The 27,937-nt window shown below is 36.8% G+C and overlaps 1 protein-coding gene across 2 annotated transcripts; it reads left to right on the forward strand.

Moving 5' to 3' along the window:
- The first annotated feature begins 311 nt into the window (after nt 1-311).
- ccdc93 (coiled-coil domain containing 93) lies at nt 312-27,056 on the forward strand. Of its 2 annotated transcripts, none has more exons than XR_005709120.1 (23): nt 312-425; nt 1,249-1,362; nt 1,574-1,668; nt 2,801-2,912; nt 3,381-3,479; nt 4,639-4,695; nt 6,785-6,885; nt 8,379-8,415; nt 8,656-8,754; nt 9,739-9,789; nt 13,163-13,249; nt 14,738-14,854; nt 15,774-15,836; nt 16,077-16,150; nt 19,675-19,756; nt 19,879-19,953; nt 20,162-20,233; nt 23,168-23,276; nt 23,429-23,511; nt 23,740-23,777; nt 23,951-24,035; nt 24,132-24,232; nt 24,354-24,465. XR_005709120.1 is itself a non-coding variant. In XM_040148810.1 (23 exons), the coding sequence occupies exons 1-23, from the start codon at nt 339-341 to the stop codon at nt 26,067-26,069; spliced, it is 1,908 nt and encodes a 635-aa protein (XP_040004744.1). In that variant the 5' UTR covers nt 312-338; the 3' UTR covers nt 26,070-27,056. The 2 variants fall into 2 exon arrangements, 1 of the variants encoding a protein (XP_040004744.1); XM_040148810.1 differs by lacking the exon at nt 24,132-24,232 and adding an exon at nt 26,013-27,056 and having other exon boundaries at nt 24,354-24,467.
- Nucleotides 27,057-27,937: the final 881 nt, after the last annotated feature.

Consider the following 27,937-nt stretch of genomic DNA (forward strand, 5'->3'; position numbering starts at 1 on the left):
ACAGTACTTGAGTAAATGTTACATTTCAGCACTGACTTTAACTTTGTGTATAATCTTAAGAAACTAAGAATATTGATATATTTATTTCGTAATAAAAATGTATACTTTGTATACTTACTTTACCTTTACTTACCTTTATTTATTTCTTCTGGGCAACGTTTGTAGCTGATTTTTAATTGCGCATGCATTTGGTGTTGTCTACAAGTTTGAGTTCTCGTAACCTTGTCACAAGTTTAAAATTTGTAGCCAAACTCAAAATTAGGAATGAATAACAATGAATATTTGCATGTCATATGTTGCGGTCATGTGACCCGTCTTCAACAATAGTTCAGTTCATCATGGCGATGGCTACGTCCGTTTTCCACAGAGTGAGAACTGGGTCGAAAGTAGGCGTCCAGTACGACCAAGAAGGCAACCTCATTCAGGTAAAGATAATTTTAATCAGTTTTTAACAGTTTAACAGCTCGGCTTTACTGTAAAACAGCCTACATATGTCAACAAATAACATGGACATTGGTTAGCTAACGGTGGAATTAACGGTCGAAAAAGCTAGCTTATAACGATAGCATCGGCAGTATCACTATTTAAATGCCATTTGATCGTTAAACGTCTCCACCGTGAGTTCACAGTTTAAAGAAAAAACTAGAGACCATCTTGCGATGCGATTACAACAGCCGCGACGCCCTTTTAAATGTTGACGTTCCGACCCATGAGTACTGGGTACTCATATCATAATGTAGTAATGACCACTGAGTACTCATGGGTCGGACCACACCCATCTTCGAACTCGACCTTTATTTTGATCTCAGTGAGACACCTGTAAAGTTTCCTGAGTGTATCTTTAACGGTTGTGACGCTGTCGTGGTGACAAAATCTGTCCACAGATAGACAGACAGTATTTACACTTAAGAAATGAGTCAAAACCGCCTCTGTGGTAGTTTCCGCTACAGGTGTCTCCGGGACCACATTTTTCTATAAAGACAAACAGACTCACAAATTGAAAACAGTACCAGCCATGCTGACGCAGGTTGTAAATATGGAGCAGTGTCAGTGAAAGTCTAATAGAAGATGGAAACAGCCCCAACTTCTTCCCTCCTTCCTCAGATATCTCTTAAAGCTAGCTAAATTAAAATACTGCATCTCTGCAGCTGTGTGGGATTTATTTCCTTGCTCGAGGGTATTTCAGCAACCTGGGTGGAGATTTTTTTTTTCTACAGAGGTAGATCATGATGTGTGTTTGGCTCTCAGGTGGAAACCAGAGAGGATGAAGAGCAGAGTGTCAAGCTGGCGGAGATCCTGGACCTCCTGCTGGCAGCTGGATACTTCAGAGCCAGGATCAAAGGACTGTCACCTTTTGATAAGGTACACACGGGATATGTTTGACTTTTCACTGTGCTGTTCCCATCATGTTCTTGGGAAAACTCCCTGATTCATTCTTGCTTGTTCAGTTAACACTGATACCAACTTTGCCAAACTTGTACAATGAGTTCCAAGAAGCTTCACACTGTAGACAGTGATTTATCACCACAGTAAAACCTCTACCCCTCACCCTGTTTCCTCCTCTCTTCTTCAGGTGGTCGGGGGTATGACCTGGTGCATCACCACATGTAACTTTGACATTGATGTGGATCTTCTTTTCCAAGAAAACTCAACCATCGGCCAGAAAATGTAAGCGGTTTTTCCACAGGCTGACTGTGCTTTAAGACTCCTGTATGCTGTGTGATGTTGTGCTGTCCAAGATTAAGTACTGTGGTGATGTCTTTGGCCATCAATCCAAAACAGTGATTTTAGATTGCATTGTGAGACATGTCTACTGGGAGACATTCCAGCTCATTTTGCATAACAGCACCTCAGATGGATGACTCAAGTTGATGAAAAGTATCTGCTTGCATTTTTTTGCTTTTTGCAGCATAATGCTACGATTCGTCAGGCATTCATCTGACAACCTAACATGCATCTAAACTGACATTGTCTAGTCAGACACAGATTGTGACCAGTATATTATTTGACCCACAGTGTGACATGCAATAAACCTTCAAGGTCGTAGTTATCACAGATGTAGCCAGTCTAGGTGTAAAGCGTACATTATGACTAAAATCTGGTTTACATTGAGCTTAGTAGAGGTCACATGATCAAGGCAGTTTTGGATGTTACAGAATTTTAGAGCAGCCAGGGTGTCAGAGGTGAAAGGTATCATTTATCAGGCTACTCTCTTTATCATTTTGTTTAACTGAATTTTATTTTCTCCACTACTTCCCCAATGTAATCTTTTAAAATATTGTGTTAAATTAATAAGTTGTTAAAGAAATGTGACGTTGTGACCTCACAATGCACATTTTTGGCCACAACTCAAGAGTTCATATGCTAATTTTGATAAAATACAATTAATACCTTTTATTACATTCCTTCACAGTCTTCACTACATATATTATATGAATCTGGACAGACATGGATGTAAACTGCAACTTGCCTGGTTTTAACTGAGGCATACAACCACAAGGCGGTAATTCTAGTTACTCCTTATAACCTTTTAGACATTTTAGTTATTTTGCATATACAGGTGTGTCAGTTATGTAATAACAAAAAGCAAAAACTTTGCAAATTGCACATAAATCTCTTAAGGCTCCATTTGTTGTGATTCCATTGTAGAGCTTAAAGAAAAAAACTGTTTTGCATCACATTTTTATTTTCATAGTTTCGGCCCTTGTTTCAGTTGGTTTTGATAACAATGTGGTAACTGGATTTATTGCAGACAATAATTATATTATAACAGTGATGATTGTTTTCTCTCTCCTTGCAGAGCCCTGACAGAGAAAATAGTTTCTGTTCTACCAAAGATGAAGTGTCCTCATTGGCTGGAGCCCCATCAAATCCAAGGGCTGGATTTTATCCACATTTTTCCAGTGATACAAGTAAGAGAATTGATCACAAACTGAGACTCTTTCTATATTAATATTCCACATCACTTCTTTCCATTGTCATAGTGCATTTAAAAATAGTAATAATGATTAAGTTTAAATCATTTACTCGTGTTTTTGGTTTGTGATTTGACTTTGTAGTATTTTTTTTCTCCATCAGTGAAGTTAGACAAAGGCTCTTTTTTCATGTTTGTTTGTTTGTCTGTCAAATTTGAATGAAATTTGTATTGGCTGATAAGATTTGGCTTGTAATTTGGATCTGTAATTTCCACCTGCTTAAGGTAAGACTTCTGTATCAGCTTGTAAATGTGTTGTAATCATGTGCTGTTTTGCCAGAAAATCCAATCCTTAACAAGAAGGCCAGTTGGAGGATGGTTCAGTGTTTGCAGAGGTTTGCACTGTACCAAGTGGGTCCTCATTTATTCTTGTATTTGATCAGCTGTGTGTTGTGTCTCCTGCCAGTGGCTGGTGAAGCGAGCCATAGAAACAAGGGAAGAGATGGGCGACTATGTGAGAGCGTACTCCATTTCTCAGTTCCAGAAGACCCACATCCTCCCAGATGTAAGAGTACCAGTCAGTCACAGTGCCAGAGCTTAGCAGTAGTGGCTGGTGGAGTTACATCAGGATGATGGGAAACTCAGGGAGAATGAGATAAATCTCTATTTGACCTGATGAGTAAAGCTCTTGAATATTATCAGAAATGTTTACAGCATTTATTTGAATGCTGTAACATTGGTAGTTTTTATAAATTTGTTGATTGGGAACAGGTAGAACCAAAAATGGCTCTAAGATGCCTGGAAATGTGAGTTGTTAGGAGTGAAAACACATACATTACCTATAATAATCCAAGGGAACTAAGACTGATCTGTTGCTAATATTATCACACACATTCATACACTTCTTAATGTGTTTTTAATGGTCCGAACAGCTTGGATTTTAGAAGCCAATTTCTGCCAGGAAAAGAAAAAAGATGGAAATTTTAGGAATGACAAAAAAATAAAAATAGTCAATGTAAATTATGAGAGTCATTGTGAGTCATAATAAGGAAACACTAAGTCAAAACAATGAAATACTAAGTCAAAATGATGAAATAGGCAGTTCAAATTATTAGATACTAAGTAAAAAAAATTATAGCATTTTATGTCTAAATTATATCTAATATAGAGGTGTGATTTTTAATAAGAAAAAATTCTGAGATACCAATTTAAATAGTATTGACTTTCTAAGCCAAATAATGAGATACTAATAAAATAATTTAAAATAATAACAGAATAGTCAAAAGTAGGAGACAGTCAGAAAGTCAAAATTGTGACTTGCTCTCTCATATTGTGACTTACAATGTGTATTTTTTATCTTTATCAATCCTTACTTTTCATAATTCTTTTTCTAGCTGTTGTGCTCCATATCAGCAGAAAAATACAGCCAACTCATCTTGGTCAGATAATCTAAGAGAGGCAGAAATCAGATTTACAGAATTGTACTGTATCAACTAGGAATGGATATTTCAGGCAAAAGTACTATTCAGTATCCTCAAAGAACTATTTTACCATTCTTCAGACAATAGTCGCATAAACTATTAGATTTTTTTTTATAATTTAATGTTCAAAATTTTGAAAGTCATGACTAATCCCTAGTATCAATATATTCATTTAGCAGTATTTTGCAATTGTGTGGTAGTAATCTACCACCTTGGTTTATCATATAAACCCTTGTATTCTAGGATGAAGAGTTTCTCCAGAGGAAAGACAAGGCTGTGAATGCAATACTGGATGTACTGGTGAGTTTCTACACCATCAGGCATTAAAGTGGCTTCAGAAAGTATTCAAACCCCATCACTCTTTGCACACTTTATTGTGTTATAAATTTAATTTTCAATGGATATATTGAAATCTGATCAGGATGACTCCTGAGCGCCTTCCATTGGGGGTTTTCCGTGCACGTCCAACTAGTAGGAGACCCTGGGATAGACTCAGGCATGGCCTGGGAACGACTTTGGGATCCCCCAGGAGGACCTGGAAAACATTGCTGGGGAGAGGGACGTCTGGACTACCTTACCTAAACTGCTACAAACCTGCCACATAGACCGGACTCCGGATAAGTGGCAGAAAATGGATGGATGGATGGATATTTGCCCATTAGTCTACACTCAATAACGCACAATGACAAAGTGAACACGTGTTAAGATTTTTTTGCAAAGTTGTAAAAAACCAAAAACTAAAATCTCATTTACAAAAGTATTCAGACCCTTTGCTGTTGCACAATTATGGTCAGATGCATCCTGTTTGCTTTAATTATCATTGAGATGTTTCTAGAAATGGATTTGGGTCCACCTGTGACAAACTGAATTGATTGGACATAGTTTAGAAAGACATACACCTGTGTATACAAGGCCCCAGAATTCACACTGAATGTCAGGACACTGACCAAGCCATGAAATCCAAGGAACTCTATGTAGACCTCCGCAATAAAATTGTGGCAAAGCATAGATCAGGGCAAGGGTATAAGACCATTTCTAAAGTTTACAGTGTTCCCAGGAGCACAGGGACTTCAATTATTGTGAAATAGAAGACGTTTTGAAGTACCAGGACTTTTCCTAGAGTAGGCTGGCCAAACCAAGTAATCTGGCAAGAAGGACCTTGGTCAGGGAGGTGACTGAGAACCCAACACTCACTCTAAAGCTTCACAAGTCCTTTGCAGAGATGGCAGAACCTGTCAGAAGGACGACCATCTTAGCAGCACTCTATCAATCAGCTGTTTATGGTAAAGTGGCTAGAAGCAAGCCACTTTGAGTAAAAGGCATATGACAGCACACATGGAGTTTCCAAAATGGCATTTAAAGGACTTTGAGAGCGTTTGGAAAAAGATTCTGTGGTCTGATGAGACAAAAATTGAGCCCTTTAGGCAGAACTCCAAATAATGTCTGGCAAATACCAGGCAGAACTCATCAAATGGCTAATACTGTCCCTACAGTGAAGCATGGTGGCAGCAGCATAATTCTTTTGGGGCGGGCTTCTCAGCCGGAGGGACAGGGAGACTGGTCAGAATTGAGAAGGATGAATGCAGTCAAACACAGAGAGGTCCTTGAAGAAAACCTGCTCCAGAGGTCACTTGACCTGAGACTTATGCAATGATTCACCATTCAGCATGTCAGTGACCTGAAGCATACAGCCAAGACAACGCTGGAGGGGCTTGGGGAAAAGTCTCTGACTGTTCTTGAGTGGCCCAGCCAAAGCCCAGACTTAAACCCCATAGAACATCTGTGGAGAGACCTGAATATGGCAGTTCACAGACGCTTCCCATTCAATCTGATGGAGCTTGAGAGGATCTGTCAGGAAGAATGGGATAAACTGACCAAATCCAGGGTACCAAAGCTTGTAGGGACCTACCAAAGAAAACTTGAAGCTTTATTGGTGACAAAGGGGCTTCCACATAGTACTGTATTAAGGGTCTTAATATGTTTGTAAATGAGAGATTTCAGTTTTTGATTTTAAATAAATTAACAAAAAATTCTATAAAGATGTTGTCGATATGGATTATTTTTTGTAGATTGTTGGGCAAAAGTGGCAATTATATCAATTAAAGTGCAACCTACAACACATGTTTTGCAAATTTGCATGTTTGTGCAAAGTAAAGGGGTCCAAGTACTTTCTGAAGCCACTGTACATACATTAAAGGAATTATGTAACTACCCAATCAACAACCCAATCAACAACGTAGAAAAGTAAACCATGTATAAATATTACGATGTTTATATGGTGAACAACAATAACAAGCATTTTTCTGATAAGTTTTTTCAACTGATGTGTTTCTTTATTTTTACACTGAATATAAATTATGGCTTGAATGAACACTTTGGGGTTTTCCAGAAAGTGTACAAACCGCAGAGAAAGTACAGGAGGCAGAGGGATGCAGGACAGCTGCTGGATGAGGAGTCCAGGGTTCACTCCACCCTGCTGGAATATGGCAGGTAAAGCGTTGTTCATACTTCTGCATGGGTTCGACACAGATCCTACACCATAGTCTACACAAGTGGCCTGTGCCTTTGCAAACTTGTGCACTGGTAGTACTTTAAGACATCAATGTAATGTATTTGCATCTCAGTTTATCAAGAATTTAAACCACATGCTATAATGTATAGTATGTGTCAATCAAATACACACCCAGTGTTTCATCACCATATTACATTTTGAAATTAGGCTTCAGATTGTTGCAACAATCTGAAGCCAAATTTAAAGCAGCTGCCATTTCTGACATGTTCATAGCCATTTTTAGACAAGCTTTTCACAATGTTTGTTTGTATATACTCAAAGAGGAAGCTGTTGCAGGCTTTTAAATACTTATTTTCACACAGCTGCAGTATTGGTAAAGATGTACTCTGTGCTTCTTTAGACGTTAAAATCAAAGAACAAAATTTTTAAAAAACAGTATTGTCTCTATAGAATTACTATACACAGTACTCTTGATAATCTACAAACAACACTGTCAACAATTTTTATACGGACTATTTATTCTTTAAAAAGTAGTTTCATTGAAATCTTTGAGGCCTTTGGAATTTTCAGCAAGGCTTATCCAGAGTAATGGGGACAATGATTCTGGGAAAACATACCACTAATGATTTATTTTTCTTTTTTTTAAGCTTATTTTTCAAACAAAAAAATCCAAAATGCCATAGTTCCAGCTTCCTAATTGTAAGAATATGCTGCTTTTCTCTGTCTAATGTGGCAGTAAATAGTACCTTTAATTATAAATCAGTAAAATAAAAACTGAGCATTACAAACAGGCCATAAAATTATTGTACTGGACATATAAACACGTTTCACATGTGATAATGTAATAATGTTGCTTAGTATTTTTTAATGTGTAACAACAAAGTCTTGTGAGAAACTTCACTTTTTTCTAAGCTTCCATTCTCTCTGTCCCTGCTTTGTTGACCTTTTATCTGAACCTCAGTCATGTGCTGTTGTAGTCTTAATGTACACATCTCATGTCTAGTTTCCTATCTGTCTGATGTATTGTTTTTTCATCCGTCCATCCATCCATCCATCGATCAATCCATCTCCACCTCTGTAGTAGAATGTCAGATTGCATTCTGTAAGTACTGTATGACTGCGTGAGGCCTTCTTTTTCTGCAAGCTTCTACACATAGTGCTTTGTTTTGTGGTTGAACATTTCCATCAGAGAATGTTAACAGTTCCTACATATTTTTGGCATGAGTAACTGTGGAGCAGCTTTGATGGACCTTTGTATTTATTTATTTATTTATTTATTTATTCAAACAGTCCTACCCTGAGGGAGCTGTTTATCCTCATTCTGGATTACTGCCATTTGATCTGCTGATGTTGTAATGTGAAATGGTGTATTTCACAATTTTAAAGGCAAAGGAAATACTTACTTTATTTTCACATATTTGTTATGTAAGAAAAAATTCTTGTTTTTGTTTTGTTTTTGTTTTTTCTTCAGGCGATATGGTTTCAGCAAGCAGTCCAAACAAGACAAGGTAAGTTTTTTTAATGAAAAATTATTACTCAGAGAGTTGCTTTGTAGAGAGCATTTCGTTTCCTTTTATCAGATATTATACAAGCCAGCCTATACAGTAAAATACACTGCTGTATGCTCTTCCTACAGACCAACAACTGACATTGTCAACACTAAGATATCTAGAGTAGAAATTAGATTTTGGTCTGGTTCTTTACTACTCCATTTCTTTAGCTTCCACATCTTGTCTTCACTCATCTAGTTGGATGAGGGGAAGGCCTTAGTGGCCAATGGCTCTCAGGTGACGTCTCTTGGGATGGCAGAGGTGTCCGAGGAAGAGGACCTGCGGGCAGCAGAGGAGGTAAGCGAGAAAAATACACATATTACAAATACATTAAAGTAGCAGAAATAAGTAGGGAGACACAAGAAAGATACTTTCAAGCTTTACTTTTTAGTGTAAATTTTAGATCTTTATTGCAGTTAATTATGTGTCTCACTTCTAGCCATACAAAATATAAACATGATGAATGATTAAGTAAAGAAACTAGGCTAGAGAAAACATGGAAATGTTTGAGAGTAATGAGGTTTTACAAACCTCAGTAAGTCGTGTTAATAGTGAGATGATAATCATTACAATAAGTAGTTGTTGTGAATGTGCAAATAATCCCGTCAAATTTTAACTGTTACTGTGGTTTATTACTCAGTAAATACAGTATGTATAAATCTGCATTTCTAATCCAGCTCATTATGAATTAATCTGCGTGAAAACAAGCTCATTGAATTTTTGAGTGTGTGTGTGTGCGTGTGTGCGTGTGTGCGTGCGTGCGTGTGTGTGTGTGTCTGTCAGAGGCTACTTTTAGGGATAAATTTCAGACTAAAGACCAGTTAACAGGGGAAAGCTTGTCCAGTTGGGGACAAAAGCCATATGTCCCTAATTGGGAAAAAGTAGATTTTTGGGTCAGTGGTTAAAGTTAAGGTTGGTTTAAGGTTAGTGTTAGGTTAAGGTTAGGGTTAGGGTTAGGCAAGTGCTAAACTGTGGGTAGGGTTACGGTAACGCTCCGGGAAATTAATGCAAGTCTATGTTATATCCCCAAAAGTGACCTTGACAAACGTGTTCGTGTGTGTGTGTGTGTGTGTGTGTGTGTGTGTGTGTGTGTGTGTGTGTGTGTGTGTGTGTGTGTGTGTGTGTGTGTGTGTGTGTGTGTGTGTTTGTGTACCGTCTGCTTGTATCTATGTTATAACTTATTTTTTGTTGCATCCCCCTGTAAAGTGCTGTGAAACTTGACATTGAACTTGATGCCATGAAATGTAATTTGACTGGATTTGTTTTTTTTTTTTCTGTTAGATGCGAATCAAAACCCTGATGACCAACATGGCTGCTATGGCAAATGAAGAGGTAGACAAAATCCTTTTTCTGTCTTTCTCTTAATTTATCAGCTACTTAGAATTGAATCATCACGTAACTTCCCTGCTTATCTGGGCTAAAACTTTACAAACCTATTTTACTTCTTTCTCTCTGCTGCTAAAGGTTAATGATATTATTAACCCATAGCTCCTGTATTTTCTTCTTCTTTTTCTAGCACCACTCTGTTGTCTCTAGTCTCAGAGTTATTTTGTCCAAACAGCTTTCAGGGCTCTGAACTCAGTTTTTAGAGATTTATTTATTTGGATTCCCATTAGCTTCTACCACAGAGGTTGCTAATCTTCCTGGGGTCCACACCCTCAAAATACATCATAAAAGAGATATAGTAAAAAGAGTATGTTATAACACAAGAATCAAAGGTAATGCTAACATAAATATAGCACAGTATAAAAAGTATGTTCGGTCATATTTTAAATTATGTTGGTTTGTCCAATTACTTTTGAGCCTCTGAAAATGAGGGACTATATATATATAAAAATGGCTGTAATGACAACGATATGCAATGCAATGTTTTTGTTAAACCCCTTAATTTAAAGCTGAAAGTCTACACTTCAATCACATCTTGATGGCTTCATTTCAAATCTATTGTGGTGTTGTACAGAGGCAAAATTACAAAAATTGTGTCACTGTCCAAGTACTTATGTACCTAAGTGTATTTGGTCTGGATATTGCAGTTGGTCAGAGAATGAATGGACTGTACCTAATAATATCGCTTAATAATATCGATATCCTTTGTACACCAGTATTACTGGTGTAGTATAGATAAAACTTAACCTGGCAACCATGTTCTGGACTGGTTCAAGTCTCTTAAGGTCTTTCTTATTTGAGGTAGACCATAGGACTGAACAGTACTCCAAATGAGATAACACTAATGAAATAATAACATTTTTCTTGACTAAAGGAGTAACAAAACAGGAACATTTTCTAACAACAGTTTTGCCTTTTCTCATTTTTCTAACGATATTTTCAATATGTTATGACCATAAAAGATAGTTGCCCAGTGTAATTCTCAGTAATTTGATGCGATTGACTTGTTCTACTTTTGAACCCTGTATAAAGAGATGCAGGTGGGGGGTGTCTACTCCCATTTATCATAGATTTAGATTTAGTTACATTTAGGATTATTTTAGTTGACCCAGTTAAGCACAGCCAACAATTTGTGTTCTAATACTTTAGTTAATTTGGTACAGTTATTAGCTGAATAAAATATAGTAGAATCAATAGCATACATTACAACATATGATTTGTTTAAGACGTAAGGTAAATGATTGGTCAAACCAAGTAGAGAAATGGACCAATGTAGCTAACTTGTGGCAGGCAGATGCCACGGCTATCAGACAAATAGCCACTATAATAAACGCTTTGCCTTCTGCCAACCATATAGCTTTTTATGCAGAGCAGGGAAGTTGGTGGGAGCACATAACATTTGAGTTCAGCAATTAACAAATCGTGATTTATTAAAATAAATGCTGCACTGAAGTAAAAAAAAATATGACCCCTACTAATATACTGTTGTAAAGATCTTTGTACCTGTTTATATGAACAGGAGTTGCGCTGGCGTAATTACCAGATTTGTAGGCATGCTGATACTTAGTAAGCAAGAGATCGGATTGGAATTATTTTAAACTACTTCTACTGTAATGGAAATACACTGCATATAAGACATCTGTTAAGTGTATAACAAACAGGAAGGAACAGAAACTTAGCTGCATATTTAAGTAGTCTGCCATCAATACTGTTTGAACCCAGAGACATATCATCAAGGAGTGAATTAAACAGACATGCAACCTTCTCACAGCTCAATGTGACAAATTGAATAAGCATTGCTTATCATGCATTACAATAAATTGTATAAGAGAACATGATAGGGAGGGATCACCATTACTCACATCAGATTTTAATTTTGCTAATTTAGCACTATAAAATGTATTAAAATAATTAGCAAAGACCTCGGATTTACTGACAAACCTCCCATCAGTTTCAATGTGAGTAACCAGAGAAGTGGAATTCCATCCCATAATATTGGTTTTTGGTTCTCCGGGCTGAGCCGGGCTCTATTCAAGGTTTCTACCTGTTAAAAGGGAGTTTTTTCCTTGCCACTTTCGCCAAGTGCTTGCTCATGGGGGAATGTTGGGTCTCTGGGTACAGTCTAGACGTGCTCTATATGAAAAGTGGACTGAGATAACTGCTGTTAGGATTTGGCGCTATATAAATAAAATTGAAATGAACTGAATTGAATGTGTATAAGCAAATAACTTACCAAGGTTATATGTGCAAAAACATGTTGACACAATTCATTTTAATTTATACTGATATTTACAAATATGTCATTCAGACTGTAAGGAAACATTGGCTGGCCATTCATGTGGCTTAAAAAATAACCGTAGTGTAATATGTAAATTACAATAGTAAGTAATTTAACTCAGCTGCATGAAATTATCCCATAAGCCCCGTCCATCTCCACATCATTTTGCTCCCTATAATAGTGTCACAACAGCTTGGCTATCTTGAGATTAATCATTTCTTCTGCTAATTCCACTTTCAAATACACGTCTTGTGTTTCCTAGTCTTGGGTAATGCAACAATATGAACATATGTCCCAAATATTAAGGTGCCACTATTGTTTGAAATCAATTTTAAAAATAATTTGCTAGTTATAAGGCCCTATATTCAATTTGACCTGTGACCTTGTAATTAAATTGAGATATCCTTCATTATGCAGGTGACATAGTCCACTCTCACTAAGGACCATCGTCAACCACGTTATCAGGTGCATGAACACAAGTTTGATTTTTGAGTTCAGAAATATTCAGTTCAGACAGAATCTGTTACACTGCTGCATTTCCCTGTTCCAACAAAAGTGTAAGCTTTTGAGGACATCAATTTCTGCAGGGAAAACATGCACTCTCCTCTGCATCTCGCCTAAAGTCATTCTCAAAAACTATTGTTTTTGTCGAAAAGGTGTTTTAATAAGCTTCATGTCATCAACGATCCCAAAACATCTCTACACTCATGGAATAATTCTGCATGAACGCCATCTCATGGTAACTCCAGGTTACAGGTTAAGACACCTCTTGAGCTCTCCTAAATTTTGTTATTTCAGTAAAGTTGATAAAATGCTGTTAATTCTTGTCCTAAAAGTACGTGCAAAAATGCGTTTTTCTGAGAATTTTTTTTTTTTAGTTAGGAGTGATTTCCTGCTCAGAGATGCTTGTTAAATATGGGCCCTGGTAATTGAAGGTTTTTATATAATTGCATAAACTGTAAATGGAACAACTAAATGGCTAAAACATAGATGGGAATTGTACAGTTATGTATAGTTGCGAACGAAATTGTCCTTCTGCAGGGGAAGCTGACAGCGAGTGCAGTGGGTCAGATAGTGGGACTGCAGTCTGAGGAGATCAAACAGATCTCTTCTGAGTACGCCGAGAAGGTGAGTAACAATCTAACTAATAATGATGTCATTTTTGTTTAAAGGAGCAGAAGAAATTCTATTTTCTCCTGTCCAAGGTCAAAGGTAATCAGCTAGAGCACAGTGATACTAATAGAAAAATCACTGTCTTGCCCAAAGACACTTCAGCAGGATGTATGCTCATAATAGAAATTCTCCCGTTGATGTTAAACCAGGACTTTCTGTGTATTAATCCCTATGTATTATCAATTTAATCTCTTTGGTTTTCAAATTCAAAGCTATAATAATAATAATTTTGGTGCCAAAAATCAGGGTCGTTATGATTGTTGGGCAAGTTACTCGAAAACTGTAATCACGTTAATCAAACACACACATACATTAATCATTGAGTAATTAATTAAAAGTAATTACATTAGTTTAGTAATTACTCAGCAACAAAAGTAATGTGTTAAATTGCTCATTACTTTACTTACATTACTCAGCTGTCAGCTCCATCAAAAGTACCTTTAAACAACTCAAAATCCTCCACATCCACACATCACATCTTTTGTATCTAACACATGTAGAAATAGAAAGCAAGACAATGCAGTTTAGGAACCAGCAGCCCTAAAATTTGAAGGGATGTACTGACCATCCATCTTAGCCTTGGTGACTACACAAAATTCTCCAGATGTGCCGACTTCAGAAGCTCAGTTACACACCAAACCTATGGTTAACGTTTGCCACATTAGCCAAGGTCACATAAAATTTAAATATGACAAGGTGTAATATGAATTACCTGGAGCTGCATTTCTCAAAATAAAACAGAGGATTGCCTGGGTTAATCACTGTGATGTAATTATGGAATTTCAAATTGTGGGCGACTGTGGCTCAGGAGGTACAGCAGTTCATCCACTAACAGCAAGGTCCGTGGCTCCTCCAGTCCACATGTCAAAATGTGCTTGGGCAAGATACTGATAATCCCAAATTGCCCCCGATGTATCTCGTGTGTGTGTGTGTGTGTGTGTGTGTGTGTGTGTGTGTGTGTGTGTGTGTGTGTGTGTGTGTGTGTGTGTGTGTGTGTGTGTGTGTGTTTGTGTGTTTGTGTGTGTGTGTGTGTGTGGAAAGCGCTGTATGTATAGAAAAAAGCACTGTATGATTGTTTGTGTGAATGGGTGAATGTGGCATGTAGTGTAAAGCGCTTTGAGTGGTTGATGAGACTAGGAAAGCGCTCTCAACTAACGGAGCAATTCAATTCACATTGAAAAAACATTTTTTGAGTTTTTTTTTTTTAATTTGATGCATTTTGGTTGCAGCAGGTAAATGGAGTGAATAATAACATGGAGAGTTATAAATTCAAACTATATTGGTCACTGCTTCTGATATTTGTAGAGGCATTTTCAAAACACAGCACACCTGTTCTAGCAACCTGGGGTGGCTCAGCATTTTAATGAAAATCTTTATGTTGCTGTTTCTTTACTATTAGCATTTCTTGGTCGTAATATACTGTATATCCCATATTCTCCGTAGCAGTCAGAGCTGACCTCAGAGGAGCGTTCAGAGCGCTATGGGCCGCTGCAGCAACACCGTAGGGCAGTTGCTTTGCTAAGCAAACAGATCCAGCAGAAAACTAAACAACTGGAGGAGGTCAGCAGTTCACTGTGGTTTACTGTGCGTCCACTTACACCATGTTGTGCCCTCTATTGTGTCAAACACTTTTACAACCACTGTCACTTTTATCCAAAAAACACACACGAAGAACAATTTGTTGATGGCACCGGTGCAGAAGCCAACATATATTTAAAATATAATAATTCACAGGATACACTAGTTGAACAAAGGGCACATGACTTCCCAAAGAGTAGACAATACATTCAGAACTTCTATACTGCATACAGTCAGTGTTCATTTACCTGGTAGGACACAAAATGAACACATGAAAGTGCTAATTAATTAGTTAGTGCTAAAACAGTTGAATAATTTATTGATTGAAAACTTTTATTGAATGATGGACAGCTTCGATGACATATTATTCATTTTACTCTGCATTTATCTAGTAAACATTCCCAACATTAGTTCCAGCTTCTTGAGTGTGAGAATTTGATACATTTCCCAATTTAATATCACTGTAAAGTGTTAACCTTTATGGACTTAAAACTTCTAGTCAGAAAAAGGCATTACTTTGAGGCTTGGTAAGTTGTCATGAGCATTTTCTCATATTTGACATTTTATAGCTTAAACAATCTCTTAACTGATTTCAACAATAAAAATAAGGATGTGTAGCAGCCCTAGCACACTTGATTAGCTTTCTTTACGCAGGTGTCTAAACTTCAGTAAATTTGTCAGTTATAGGTCTAATTAAAGTAATAGAGCTGTGTACACTTGAGAAATCCTGATTTTTACATTGGTTACTGCTCCACCCACATTAGGAATTAATGCGGACCATCATGACATAAACTTTTTGCTTTCATTTTAACCAGGAAAATGAAGTTTACTATAATTTACAGCAGTAATCAGGGAATGTGTCATAACTATCAGTAATAAGTATTTATGTATTTTTTGGCAGCTACAAGCCAGGCATACAGAGGTGAAGACAGGCTGTGACGAGGCCAAGAGAAAGCTGATGGAGGTAAGAAGAGGCTTAAATATTGTGTCTTGAAACACAACTTTTTTCCTGGCAGATGTCATCACAGTCTTAAAAACAGCATTGATTACATTATAATCAGGCATTAGTCAATTGAAAAAAGTGACAATAAGAGACAAGAGACAATATGATAAAAATCAAGCATCAGGAACATTTTTGGGACGGGACAATGACAAATGTTTTGTGAAAAAGTTGCCTAGAAAAGGCGTTTGTGTATCTTCCCAGGCTACAGAGCAATCAGACAAACTGCAGAAAGAGCTAAGGTCTTTAGAAGAGATGGAGGAGCAGGCTGACAGTGGGTGAGTGGTGAATAGTAATTATCTTTTATTTCTTTGTGTCATTTAATCCTAATGAAACATGAATCTTTTTTTAGTGATTTCCTCCTTGAGCCCCAAAAACCTGCATGCTTGTCTTTAGATTTGCTGAAGAACCTTGAATCACAGGAATTAAAACGTTCAAAGAATTATATAGTTGTGGATATAAGTGACCTCTGATACAACTGTGGGATATAGGGCATAACGTCAACACACAAACCAGTGACAAAAAAAAATAACAGTAATTATGCTTCAAGCACTTGTAAGAAAGAAGAACAACCCAGTATCAGGAGGAAAAAAAATCTATGAATTTATTAAAGTCAGTATATTTAATTTTATTGATGGGATAAGAACTAACATTTAAGCCCTCAAGTCTGTGTGAAAGTTGCAATAAAGACACTATCAATAAACAGTATAAATAAAAGTTTCTAATGTTGAGCACTCATAACCTCTTCAAGTACAGTCTTGAGAGAAATCTGTAGCTCAGGTTAAATGGTGCTGCTTTGTTTTTGTGCAGTTAAGCAGTAAGACCTTTACTGGTCTCCAGTGGAAATTGGCTGTCCCAATACCTACCCATGACGTCTTGAGCACTGACGTATGCATTCTCATGCTGCCAAGTAGTTCACTAGTGTGTCCCATGTCTGAAAAATGCCAGTATGCAATACGCTTAACCCAAACCTGATGCACCTTTTACTAATATCGCTTCAAAGGGAAATTAGAGCCAAGTACAACAGTCTACTGTACAACACCAGCCCAGTTGCTGAAAATAACATGCAAATAAGCTGGTTTTGTCTGACAATAATCATCAGACATGAAGTTGAAGTTTGTGACATAGTGGGTTCAGTGTGCCGTAAATATTATTTTTCATTTCCAAACATATCACAGGTACAATAGAAATTCCACAGATGGTCCTCATTTAATACAAACCATTTATTCTTCTTAATGATACTGAAGAAAATAATATCGCATGTATGACATTGTCAACTGGAGTAAATTAGTTGATTCATCGTTTAGTCGATCAAGAGAAAATTAATCTGCAACTATCAAGATGATCAATAACTGAGTTCAGGTATTTTCCAAATGCCAAAAAAATGCCAAATATGAAAATGTGTTGCTTTTACGTTTATTATAATCATATACAAGTATAAATATAGTAAACAGAATATTTTTGATTTTTGAACTCCTGGCCAGACAAAACAAAGCATTTGTTGAAACTGCTTTGGTCTTCAGAAACTGTGAAGGGCATTTTTCACGGTGTCTGATGTTTTATACACCAAAAAAATGAATCAGTTAATCAAGAAAAAAATCGCAAGATTAATTAATGATAAAAATAATCTTTAGTTGCAGCCCCATTGTCAACATAAATCTTAAGTATCACATAAATGTATCAGTTTATATCTGGAAATATGTTCCTACCTTAAAAATTTTATCAGACACAAAACACTTAAAAAAAACATCATCTTACATGTGTTATAGGGTACAGTAGACACATTTTTTCTGCGGACAGTGGCTTCAGAAAGAATTCAGTTCCCTTCTCTTTTTGCACACTTTATTGTGTTTTAGATGTAACCCAGTATTCAGACCCTTTGCTGTTGCACTCCAAACTGTGATTGATGTATCATTTTTGCTTTAATTATCCTTGAGATGTGTCTAGAACTTGATTGGGGTCCACCTGTGGTAAACCGAATTGATTGGACATAGTTTAGAATGGCACACACCTGTGTATATAAGGTACCACAATGTACACTGCATGTCAGGACAAAAACCAAGCCATTAAGTCCAAGGAACTCTCTGTAGATTTCCACAATAAAATTGAAAGAAAAAACACTTCTAAATCCTTGACTGTTCCCAGGAGTGCATAATTGTAAAATGGAAGAACTTTGGAACCACCAGGACTCTTCCTAAAGTTGACTGTCTGGCCAAACCTGAGTAACTGGACAATAAGGGCCTTGGTCAGGGAGGTGACCAAGAACCCAGTGGTCACTAACAAAGCTTCAGAAGTCCTCAGCAGAGATTTGAAAACCTGCCAGAATGACCAACATCTAAGCAGCACTCTATCATTCAGCTCTTTATGGTAGATTGACTAGAGAAAAGCCACGTTAAGTAAGAGGCATATGACAGCCCGCTTGGAGTTCTCCAAACGGCATTTAAAGGACTATGAGAACATGAAGAAAAAGATTCTGTGGTCTGATGATACAAAAATTTAACCCTTTAGGCAGAACTCCAAACACTATGTCTGGCAAACACCAGGCACTGCTCATCTGGCTAATACCATCCCTACAGTGAAGCATGGCGATGGCAGCATCATGCTGTGAAGGGCTTCTTAGCTGCAGAGACTGGGAGACTGGTCAGAATTGAGAAGGATGAATGCAGCCAAACACAGAGAGGTCCTTAAAGGAGACCTGCTCCACTGTCCATGTGACCTGAGACTGGGGCAAGGGTTCACCTTTCAGCACGACAATGACCCGAACCTAGTGCCAAGACAACGCTGGAATGGCCTGGGGACAGTACTCTGACTGTCCTTGAGTGGCCCAGCCAAGGCCTACACTTAAACACAATAGAACATCTGTGGAGAGACCTGATGATGGCAGTTCACATATCCTTCCCATCAACTCTGATGGAGCTCGAGAAGTTCTGTCAGGAAGAATGGGATAAACTGACCAAATCCAGGTGTGCAAAGCTTATAGAGACTTGTCGAAGAAAACTCAAAGCTGTAATTGCTGCCAAAAGGGCTTCTACAAAATACTGAATTAAAGGTCTGAATACATTTGTAAATTAGAGATTTCAGGTATTGATTTTTAATAAATTTGCAAACATTTAAAAAAAAATTGTCATTAAGGTTATTGAGTATTGACTGATGGGCAAATGGCAATTTTATCCATTAAAAATTAAATTTACAACACAGTAAAGTGTGTAAAAAGTGAAAGGGTCTGAATACTTTCTGAAGCCAATGTAACTCAATTTAATTGCTTTATTAATTGCCTTAATCATCTCAGCTCCTAAATGTGCATTATTAAATAAATCAACAAAGCATATGAGCTAAAGTGAGCCATGTATTTGACTGAGTGACTGGATGGTCTCATTAATCAAGTGTTTCTCATTGACCTCTGATAAACTGCACACATTTGCAGTATTAACAGGTACTTAGACACTGTGGCAGTTACTGGAAATACATCACATAGGTAGACACTTGACTATTCACCAATACCCAAAGTGTGGGGATGAAGCTGACCGATAGAGTCATTAAGCATGACTTTCGGTGTCAGTGATATCACTTAAATGGTTCTTAAGTGATTTTTTGAAGGGAGGAGTTGGATATATGTATGCCTGCCACCATTTAGCTAAATGTTTGAAGTCTTTCGGAACTTTGGGAAAAGAGTTGGGATGCGGCCTAGAGCTCTTCCCTTTGAGCAAGCAGAGGTTGGGCTGTCTTGCTCATGGACACTGGAAACTTGTGATCATTGACTGATGGGACAGTCTGTCTAATAGTGTTTTGTTCTGTTGAACAGCTTGTTGGAGAAGCTGAGAGCCCTGGTAACAATGAATGAGAACCTGAAGCAGCAGGAGCAGGAGTTCCGCATGCACTGCAGAGTCAGTACATGAACACACAAACACTTTCACTGTCATTCTAAATCCTTTAGAGTAGTTTTTAAATCTTGCATGACGATAAATCAGTATTAATTTTCTCTTTAATGTGTGGATGTTGTGTCCAGGAAGAGATGGCCCGTCTGCAACAGAACATTGAGGAGTTGAAGATGGCATCGGGGCAGGATGCACAGGAGGAGAAGGTATATATACAGTTAGAATTGTAGTCTATATTTATTATCTAACACATCTTTTGTTTTAGCATTTGTGTAATACATTATAAAACACATTCATCAGGACATTTTTTTAAGATTGTGAATAGCCTTTCCTCTGAGAAAAATCGCTTAAAGTAAAACCCAACAGTCATCGCAGTTTGTTTTAAATGCAGTCCTTCTCTTTTTCTATTCTTAGGAGAGGAACCAGCTGATAGACAAACAGTACAACACAGAAAAAGAGAAACTACAGAAGATCCGTCTGCTCATGGTAACTACTTCATACAACTTAAAAGATTAGATTGAACTGGGGTGATCTCTGCGAGGCAGTTAGGTCACAGCACTAGATACTGCACTACAGATAAAAATTGAAAGCACTGAAAATAATACAGCAGATAAATAACTTATGCACTGTGAGTTTTGTAGGTTTTTTAGCAGATTTTCAGATTAGTAGTTATTCACAATATCAGGTATAAAAATTGGGGGTTACTGCATACCTGATTAGGGTTACTATCTACATGACAATTTTTATGTCAAAGAATTCAGTGTTTGCGGCAGAAATGTCCCCCTTTTAGGCTTGGAAAGCCTCTCAGACAGGATGTAGACCATTGTGGGACACAAAAACTCTCCTGAATTGCATTTTTTAGCATTGATCTCAATGATGCAAAGTATCTAAGTACATTTACTCTAGTATTGTATTTAGGTATTTGAACTTTACTTGAGTAATGAAGAATTTCCTGCTACTTTATACTTCTACCCCACTACAGGGGAAATATTCTACTATTTACTTAACTTCTTTTATCTGACAGCTATCGCTTTTAAACAGATTAAGATTTTATACACAAAACATATGATCAGGGGATAAAATATGATGCATTATTGTAGATTAATCTACCCAATTGTTTATCTAATAGTTACAATTATTTCAACCATTATCCACAATTAAAATGCTACTAACACTGAAATTCATCAGTAATAATAATCTGAAATAATATATTAATAATTTAACACTGTAAAATGGAGCATGCTGCATAATGAGTAACTTTACTTTTACTTATTATACTTAACTACATTTTGCTGATAATACATGTGTGCTTTTACTTAAAGCTCCACTGATTGGTGTTTAGACTCAATGAGCATTATCACCAACTCAGCACTTCCCCTCAGCTATTTAGTGTTTTGTAGCTCATAGTTTGGGCTTTCCAACCCATAACATTTGGTTCACTCTCACCACTCTTATCAACCTTGTATCCAGACACAGCAGGCAGCTGTTTTCAGTAAAAAAGCTGATAGCCTTACTGTCCACTACCTGTTCAGTACCAAACAGCAGAACAACACAGGTAGAGACTAACTTTTGATCATACTGTAGATTAGCATTTAGAAGCTAAAGAAAGGTAGCTGTCAGAGATGTTTATCATGAGTTCGTTGAGACCAAAAGCAGAGTAAATACTTGACTTTCATTCATCGGGTGTGAATGAATGACTGAGTGAATTAATTTATTTATTTATTTGATTATTTAATCATACAGATTAACAGAAGTTACAGTCATCAAAGATGAAAGCAAAAAAAAGCCTGAAGACTTACTTCCACTGTGGTCCTCCATATTAAATCAACAGCATGACAAGAACAAAATAGGACAAATACATACATACCAGCAATTAAAAACAATACCTACAGTGATGAAGTAGCATAGCCTTCATGTTCTGAGCTCACTTCATTGAGTAAATCAGGTCATAATTTATTGAGAAACCATCTTCTCAAGGCTACTTTGAAGTGGCTCTGATGTAATCAGTGTTAGGCTTAAAGGAAGGCAGCCGCAGAATAAAAAATGTTTTTTTACCAATCAAAGTCTTTTAACAGTAAGTAAGCAATAACTAATAAAGTTTTTAAAGTGATCGGACTCAACCTGTGAAAAGGAATGAAGTTTTCAAATTACCCTAACTAGTTTGTTTTGTGCCTTCTGGAGTTTTATTTTTCAGAGGCTGTGATATTCCTTCATACCAGGAGCAGCTAAAAATGTAATCCTTTGATTGACCTTAAAAAGATCTTTTAAAACCATTGATTCACCTGATAGATTAATCTAATTCACATCCCAAGTACTTTACACAATTGGCAATTAATTCCAGTGCTGGTAGTTAATTTCCCCACCTTAACTTTAATCTATTGGGTCTGTTTAAGTGTTCTTTTAGATCTAAACACAATAGTTTCTGTCTTTCCAAGATGGAAGGATAACCTGTTATCAGATGAAAACTCAAAGCTGTTCACATTCTGAAGAGCTGTACTAATAGACTGTTTTATCTTTATGAGACACAAGTAAACCACAATAATCTGCATTAAAAATGAATTTAAACGCTTTTAGCATAATGCTGCAACATAAAAAAATGTGAAAAAAGTGAAGGGTTCTGAAATACTTTCTAAATGCACTGCATCAACATAATATGCCAAAGTTGAGTTTACAGCTTGTTGTACTGCGGCCAAATATACAAAATAATTAACTAAGTAACTAATATAAGTTTTGGAAGCAGGATTTTCACATAGAATTGAGTAGTTAATTTATGAAAAGTCAGAAAAACTGTTTGAAATGCCCATTACAAATTTCTGAGAGCAAAAGGTGGAGTCTTCAGATGTCTTATTTTTATTCCAACCAACAGTCCAAAACCAGAAGATACTCACTTTACATTAGAAAAGCAGAAAATCCTCACATCCTCACATTACTCAGAATTAGAAAAATTTCAATTTAGGCACTCCTTAGTAGTTGTAACAAAAAACAACCAATTTGGCAGGCAGCAATACGTACCGCAAAAGAAATCTGAATACCTCTTCCACCAATGGTTAGATTTAAAGAAAATATATATTTTTTTTAATCTGCAAAAAACCCACTACATTTACTACTTTACACTATTTTACTAGTCAACCTCTGGGAGAAACCTCCATTATGACTGATATAATATTACTTTAAAAGGAAATGCCCAATATTTTCAGAAACCAATTCACTGGGTTAGTTCAGATACGGGGCTCCAGGAAGACTAGCAACATATGTATTACTTCATCTTTCATTTAATGGAAAGATAATAAAGTCACGTGAAAACTTTCAGAACTCCTATGTATGATTCAGTTGCAAGAATGAGAAATTTCAAAGAGGTTTGGTTATTTGAAACAGTTTCCTCAAGCTGAATCTCTCAGGACTTTCCTTCACTCTGTTCAGGCTCGGAGGAACCGTGAGATCGCCATCCTGCAGAGGAAGATTGATGAGGTGCCAAGCCGGGCTGAGTTGACCCAGTACCAGAAGAGATTCATCGAACTCTATAGCCAAGGTGAGTACCTCCTCTGTATCTTGTCTAACCAGAGTTTGTGCTAGGAGAACACTTAATGTTCTATTCTCCGATCATAAATGAATGACAACAAAATGTTTCCAAAAAAATCAGCAACAAAGACAATGTCTACTAATTCTTTTTCTGCCTTTCAGTTTCTGCAACACACAAAGAGACCAAGCAGTTCTTCACTCTGTATAATACATTAGATGACAAGAAGGTTTATCTGGAAAAGGAGGTAAGTAACTACAGTAGTTGTTTGCAACCTGGGAAATAATTGCCAAAATAATGTAAAGTTCTGGTAGGATTTGACTCAGAATTTAGATTTGTCTGTTATTTCAGCGATTCTGTACAACTTGATTATTGATATTGTTGACAAATTTTTAAAAAATAAAGGTGAAAGTCACTAGCAGACAATTACACATTCTAAATACTAATGATAAGAAAATGTGTTTCATTTCTGTAGGTGAATCTGCTGAATTCCATTCACGACAACTTCCAACAGTAAGCATAAATATGCTCACCTGTTGTATATTTGTAATATGAAACACTGAGGTATATGGTGTGATAGTATAGTACAGACTACAGGTTTGATTTCCCATCATTTGCATGGTCTGTCAGTGTGTTTTTTAGTTATGTTCAGTGAAAAAGTCCTAATTTATTGTACTGTTGTCCAGGGCCATGTCATCTTTAGCAGCTAAGGAGCAGTTCCTCAGACAGATGGAGCAAATAGTAGAGGGAATCAAACAGAACCGCATCAAGGTATAACTCACTCTCTTAAAGAATAAGTCTACTTTGTTACAACTTGGGTCTTATTTTCATATGTTTGACCATTTTTTCTATGGTTTTATGTTAAAGCTGTACTCACCAAGTTACTTGCTGTGATCTGGGAACATGGCAACATTGCTGAACAGAAGTCTAATTTTGGAAGCAGTACAAGACAGCAGACAATTAGACAGGTGTTGCAGCTTAATAAGCAGAACTATCCAGAGGCTGAGTCCCAACAGTCTTTCCACCATTACAACACAAGCTGCCACGACATTTGTGTGACGCCTGCTTTCTGCCTGTATACTTTTCCAGATGGAGAAGAAGAAGCAGGAGAACAAAATGAGGAGAGATCAGCTGAACGACGAATACCTGGAGCTGCTCGATAAGCAAAGGCTCTACTTCAAAACTGTCAAGGACTTTAAAGAGGTGAAAAAATGAAGGATCAGTATGTAATTCATTAGTTATGGATGGAGTTGCTTAACAGCTGAAAGGTGTTGCTGACTACAATAAGAAGCAGTTTAAAGTCAGAATGTTTTACAATGGCAAGAACACACCATTATAATAAAAGAAGAATACAACCCTTGAGTAAACATATTTTAGGGGTATTTTATATATTGATTAACTGATTGTTACTACGTCCCTTCATTGTTACAAATGGGATGGATAGAATATTAAAAACACCTCTCATTATTATACAATAACAAAAGCTACAGCCTCCAAAATTGCTAAGTTAAATCAACACCTCTGTAAACAAAACTGAACATTATAACTTTCATGAAGGTAGGATTTATTGCTGGGCTGCTGTATTACACTGCATTGGTTTTAACTAAGTTAACCTAGTAAACTGGACATTAAGTGGTATCAGCATAAAAGGTCACCATAACTATGTGATGAATGTGACAGCCAGACTCATACTACAGAAATGGCTGACCAAAAATTACCAAAAAGTTCACTGAGAAAATGCAAATAAGTTTTAAAAGGTTGAAAAAAAACATTAAAAAATAATTGAATGTATTTTTAAAAATACATACATTTAAGATGAAGTTACTTTTGCTTTTGTCCTGATTATAGTTTAAAGACAGACCAATACTATTTAGTTACAAAACTCTGATTACCACATATTGTCTGATTTTCGTATTTTAACAGAAACTTGTAACATGAACAAACAATGGTATCCATTAAAGGTATACCATGCAGGATTTTCCTAAAAAACACAATTTATAGACTAATATATGTACTAATATATAATGTTTTATCACTATGATTCACTACCTTGTTCTCCTTTGTTCTTGCTAACGCAGCTCCCTCTCTACATTCAATCTTTAGCTCGCTCAACTACTGGTCTCTCTCTCTCTCTCTCTCTCTCTCTCTCTCTCTCTCTCTCTCTCTCTCTCTCTCTCGTTGCGCAGGAAAGGAAGGGCCCTCTTTGAATGGTGTGTTCAATCCTGCATAGAATACCTTTAAGAACTGTGACCAACATTATGGATTGAGTGGGACATTTTATGGTGTACAAATAGTTTTCAGTGCTCTCTGGAGGACAAACAATGAAATGGAGACACAAACATATCTTTGTCTTTTCTGTCCTGCAACCTCTTGTCACTAATCAGCTGCCATATACGCCAATACTGATATGTATGTGATGAGCTAAAATCACTCGATAACAGACATGCCTATGTATCGGTTGGCTCTATTGCAGTATCTTCGAAAAAAGAGTGTTGTATATAATGACATAAAAAATTAAGAAAACTTTTACAGTGTGATAACAAATAAACTCCACTGATGAAAAATATCTATATTGGTCAAGTGACCGTATAATTTATTGGTTAGCTGATACCAGCAAAAATGTATCAAAGTTGGATTATTTTAAAAGTAAATCAGCATTTCATTTATGTTAATTTGTTGACCTCAGTGTATGTCTGATGATGATACAACAGTAGTGATGAATGTTTTTTTTTTGTTTTTTTTCCCCAGGAGTGTCGGAAGAATGAAATGCTGCTGTCCAAGCTGAGAGCTAAAGGAGCCTCTTAGCCCTGATACTAATGTTAGTTAATTTTTTTTTTTTTTTTTTTTTTTTTTGATATAGACATAATATGCCATCTATGAGAACTTAATTGACTGCAGATTTACTGTATATGTATGGATCTTTTTTCAACATTCCACACTCTGTTTCATCATCCTTCTTTATGGCTGATACAGTTGTAAACCAGCACTTAAGACTTGCATCTATAACCCTGTGAATATTGGAGTCCTGGACATTTTATTTACAATTACTTTATATTTACATTGTACCATTCTTGTCTGCCAAATCCAGTTGACTGAAAAAACAAAACTGCATTTAATTGATCATGTCAAAAGAAGCTGTAGTGTTTCACATATTTTGGCATGACCTTCAGCTGGGGTGGGATTACAGTTTCTGAAACAACCACAATGATCACAAATTACCAACCCAGTTCTTTAAATCTAGTCAGCCAGTTCCCCTCAAAAAAAAGTGTTGAATTTCAAAATGAACAATATGTAGGAGCCTTGTGACAATCTTCTAAATCATGGCATTTGTTTAATAATATCTGACAACATTTCACTGTGGGACTGTACAAACAATGTCAAATTCAATCATAACTAACATTTACTTTACACCTTTAAAGCTGTAGTACGCAGCTACTGTAGCTGCAAGAAATACACCCATGTCCTTTATGTTGATCATAAAATGGGCTGCAACAGAGAAGAAAGTCCCATACTTACTAAAAGTGCCTTAAAATATGGTGCGTTTACTAATGTTACATAATAGGATTTTTATGAACTAAAGTCCTTAAATTTCATCGTAACATGCTGATGTGTGAAGTTTCCTGGTGCAACTTTAAATGTCGCTCTTTGTATGTAGAGTTATTTTCCAATGACGTTGGTCTTATGCACCTCTGAAGTTTGAACTCACCTCATGTCTGACATTTGCCTCTGTCACCATCCAATGACCATGTATGTGCAGTACTTAATGAATAAAATAATCTATTGACACTTTAAATTCCTTTGGTGTTACTGATCTCAGATAGAATGTATACTGTCAGACATTGTGTGCTGATTGAAGAGATTGTTCTATCAGAAGTACCCAGAGTGTTGTCAAAAGTCACAGGATGAATCTGTGAAGGAAACATCCTGTGTATCATTAAATCACTTCAAATCTCCTGGTGCAGATGCAAAAGCTGGCAAAATAGACCTCTGTTTCAACACAGTAACCACAGTTCTCATCAGTTCTTAAAAGTCCTGGAAAGAGTCTTCCACACAGAAAAAAGACATGTTGAATCAGATGGCAGGCAGTGGTTAATTTAGAAGACTGAACAACAGTTTTTTTAAAAATGTTTTTTGAACTTCACTCAAGGGTTACAGTGGTAGCAATCTCCACAGATATGCATTGCTCTCCTACAGTGCATTCAGAAAGTATTCAGACCCTTTACTTTTCTCACATTTTCCTTTGTTGCGGTCTTATGCTAAAATCGCTTGAATTTAGTTTTTCCCTCATCACTCTACACTCAATACCCCATAATGACAAAGCAAAAAAGGAATTTTTGATTCTTTTGCAGAAAAATTTAAATATCACATTGACATAGATATTCAGACCCTTTACTCTGTGCTTAGTTCAAGCACCTTTGGCAGCGTACAGCCTCAAGTCTTCTTGGGTATGACTTGACAAGCTTTGCACACCCGGAAGTTGGGGATTTTCTGCCATTCTTTTCGGCAGATCCTCACAAGCTCTGTCAGGTTGGATGGGGACCGTTGATGGACAGCCATTTTCAGGTCTCTCCAGAGGTTTTTGATCGGGTTCAAGTCAGGACTCTGGCTGGGCCGTTCAAGGACATTCACATAATTGTCCCTAGTCACTCCTGTGTTGTCTTGGCTGTGAACTT

The sequence above is a fragment of the Xiphias gladius genome, chromosome 16 (genome assembly GCF_016859285.1).
Source record: "Xiphias gladius isolate SHS-SW01 ecotype Sanya breed wild chromosome 16, ASM1685928v1, whole genome shotgun sequence".
NCBI classification, from domain to species: Eukaryota; Metazoa; Chordata; class Actinopteri; order Istiophoriformes; family Xiphiidae; genus Xiphias; species Xiphias gladius.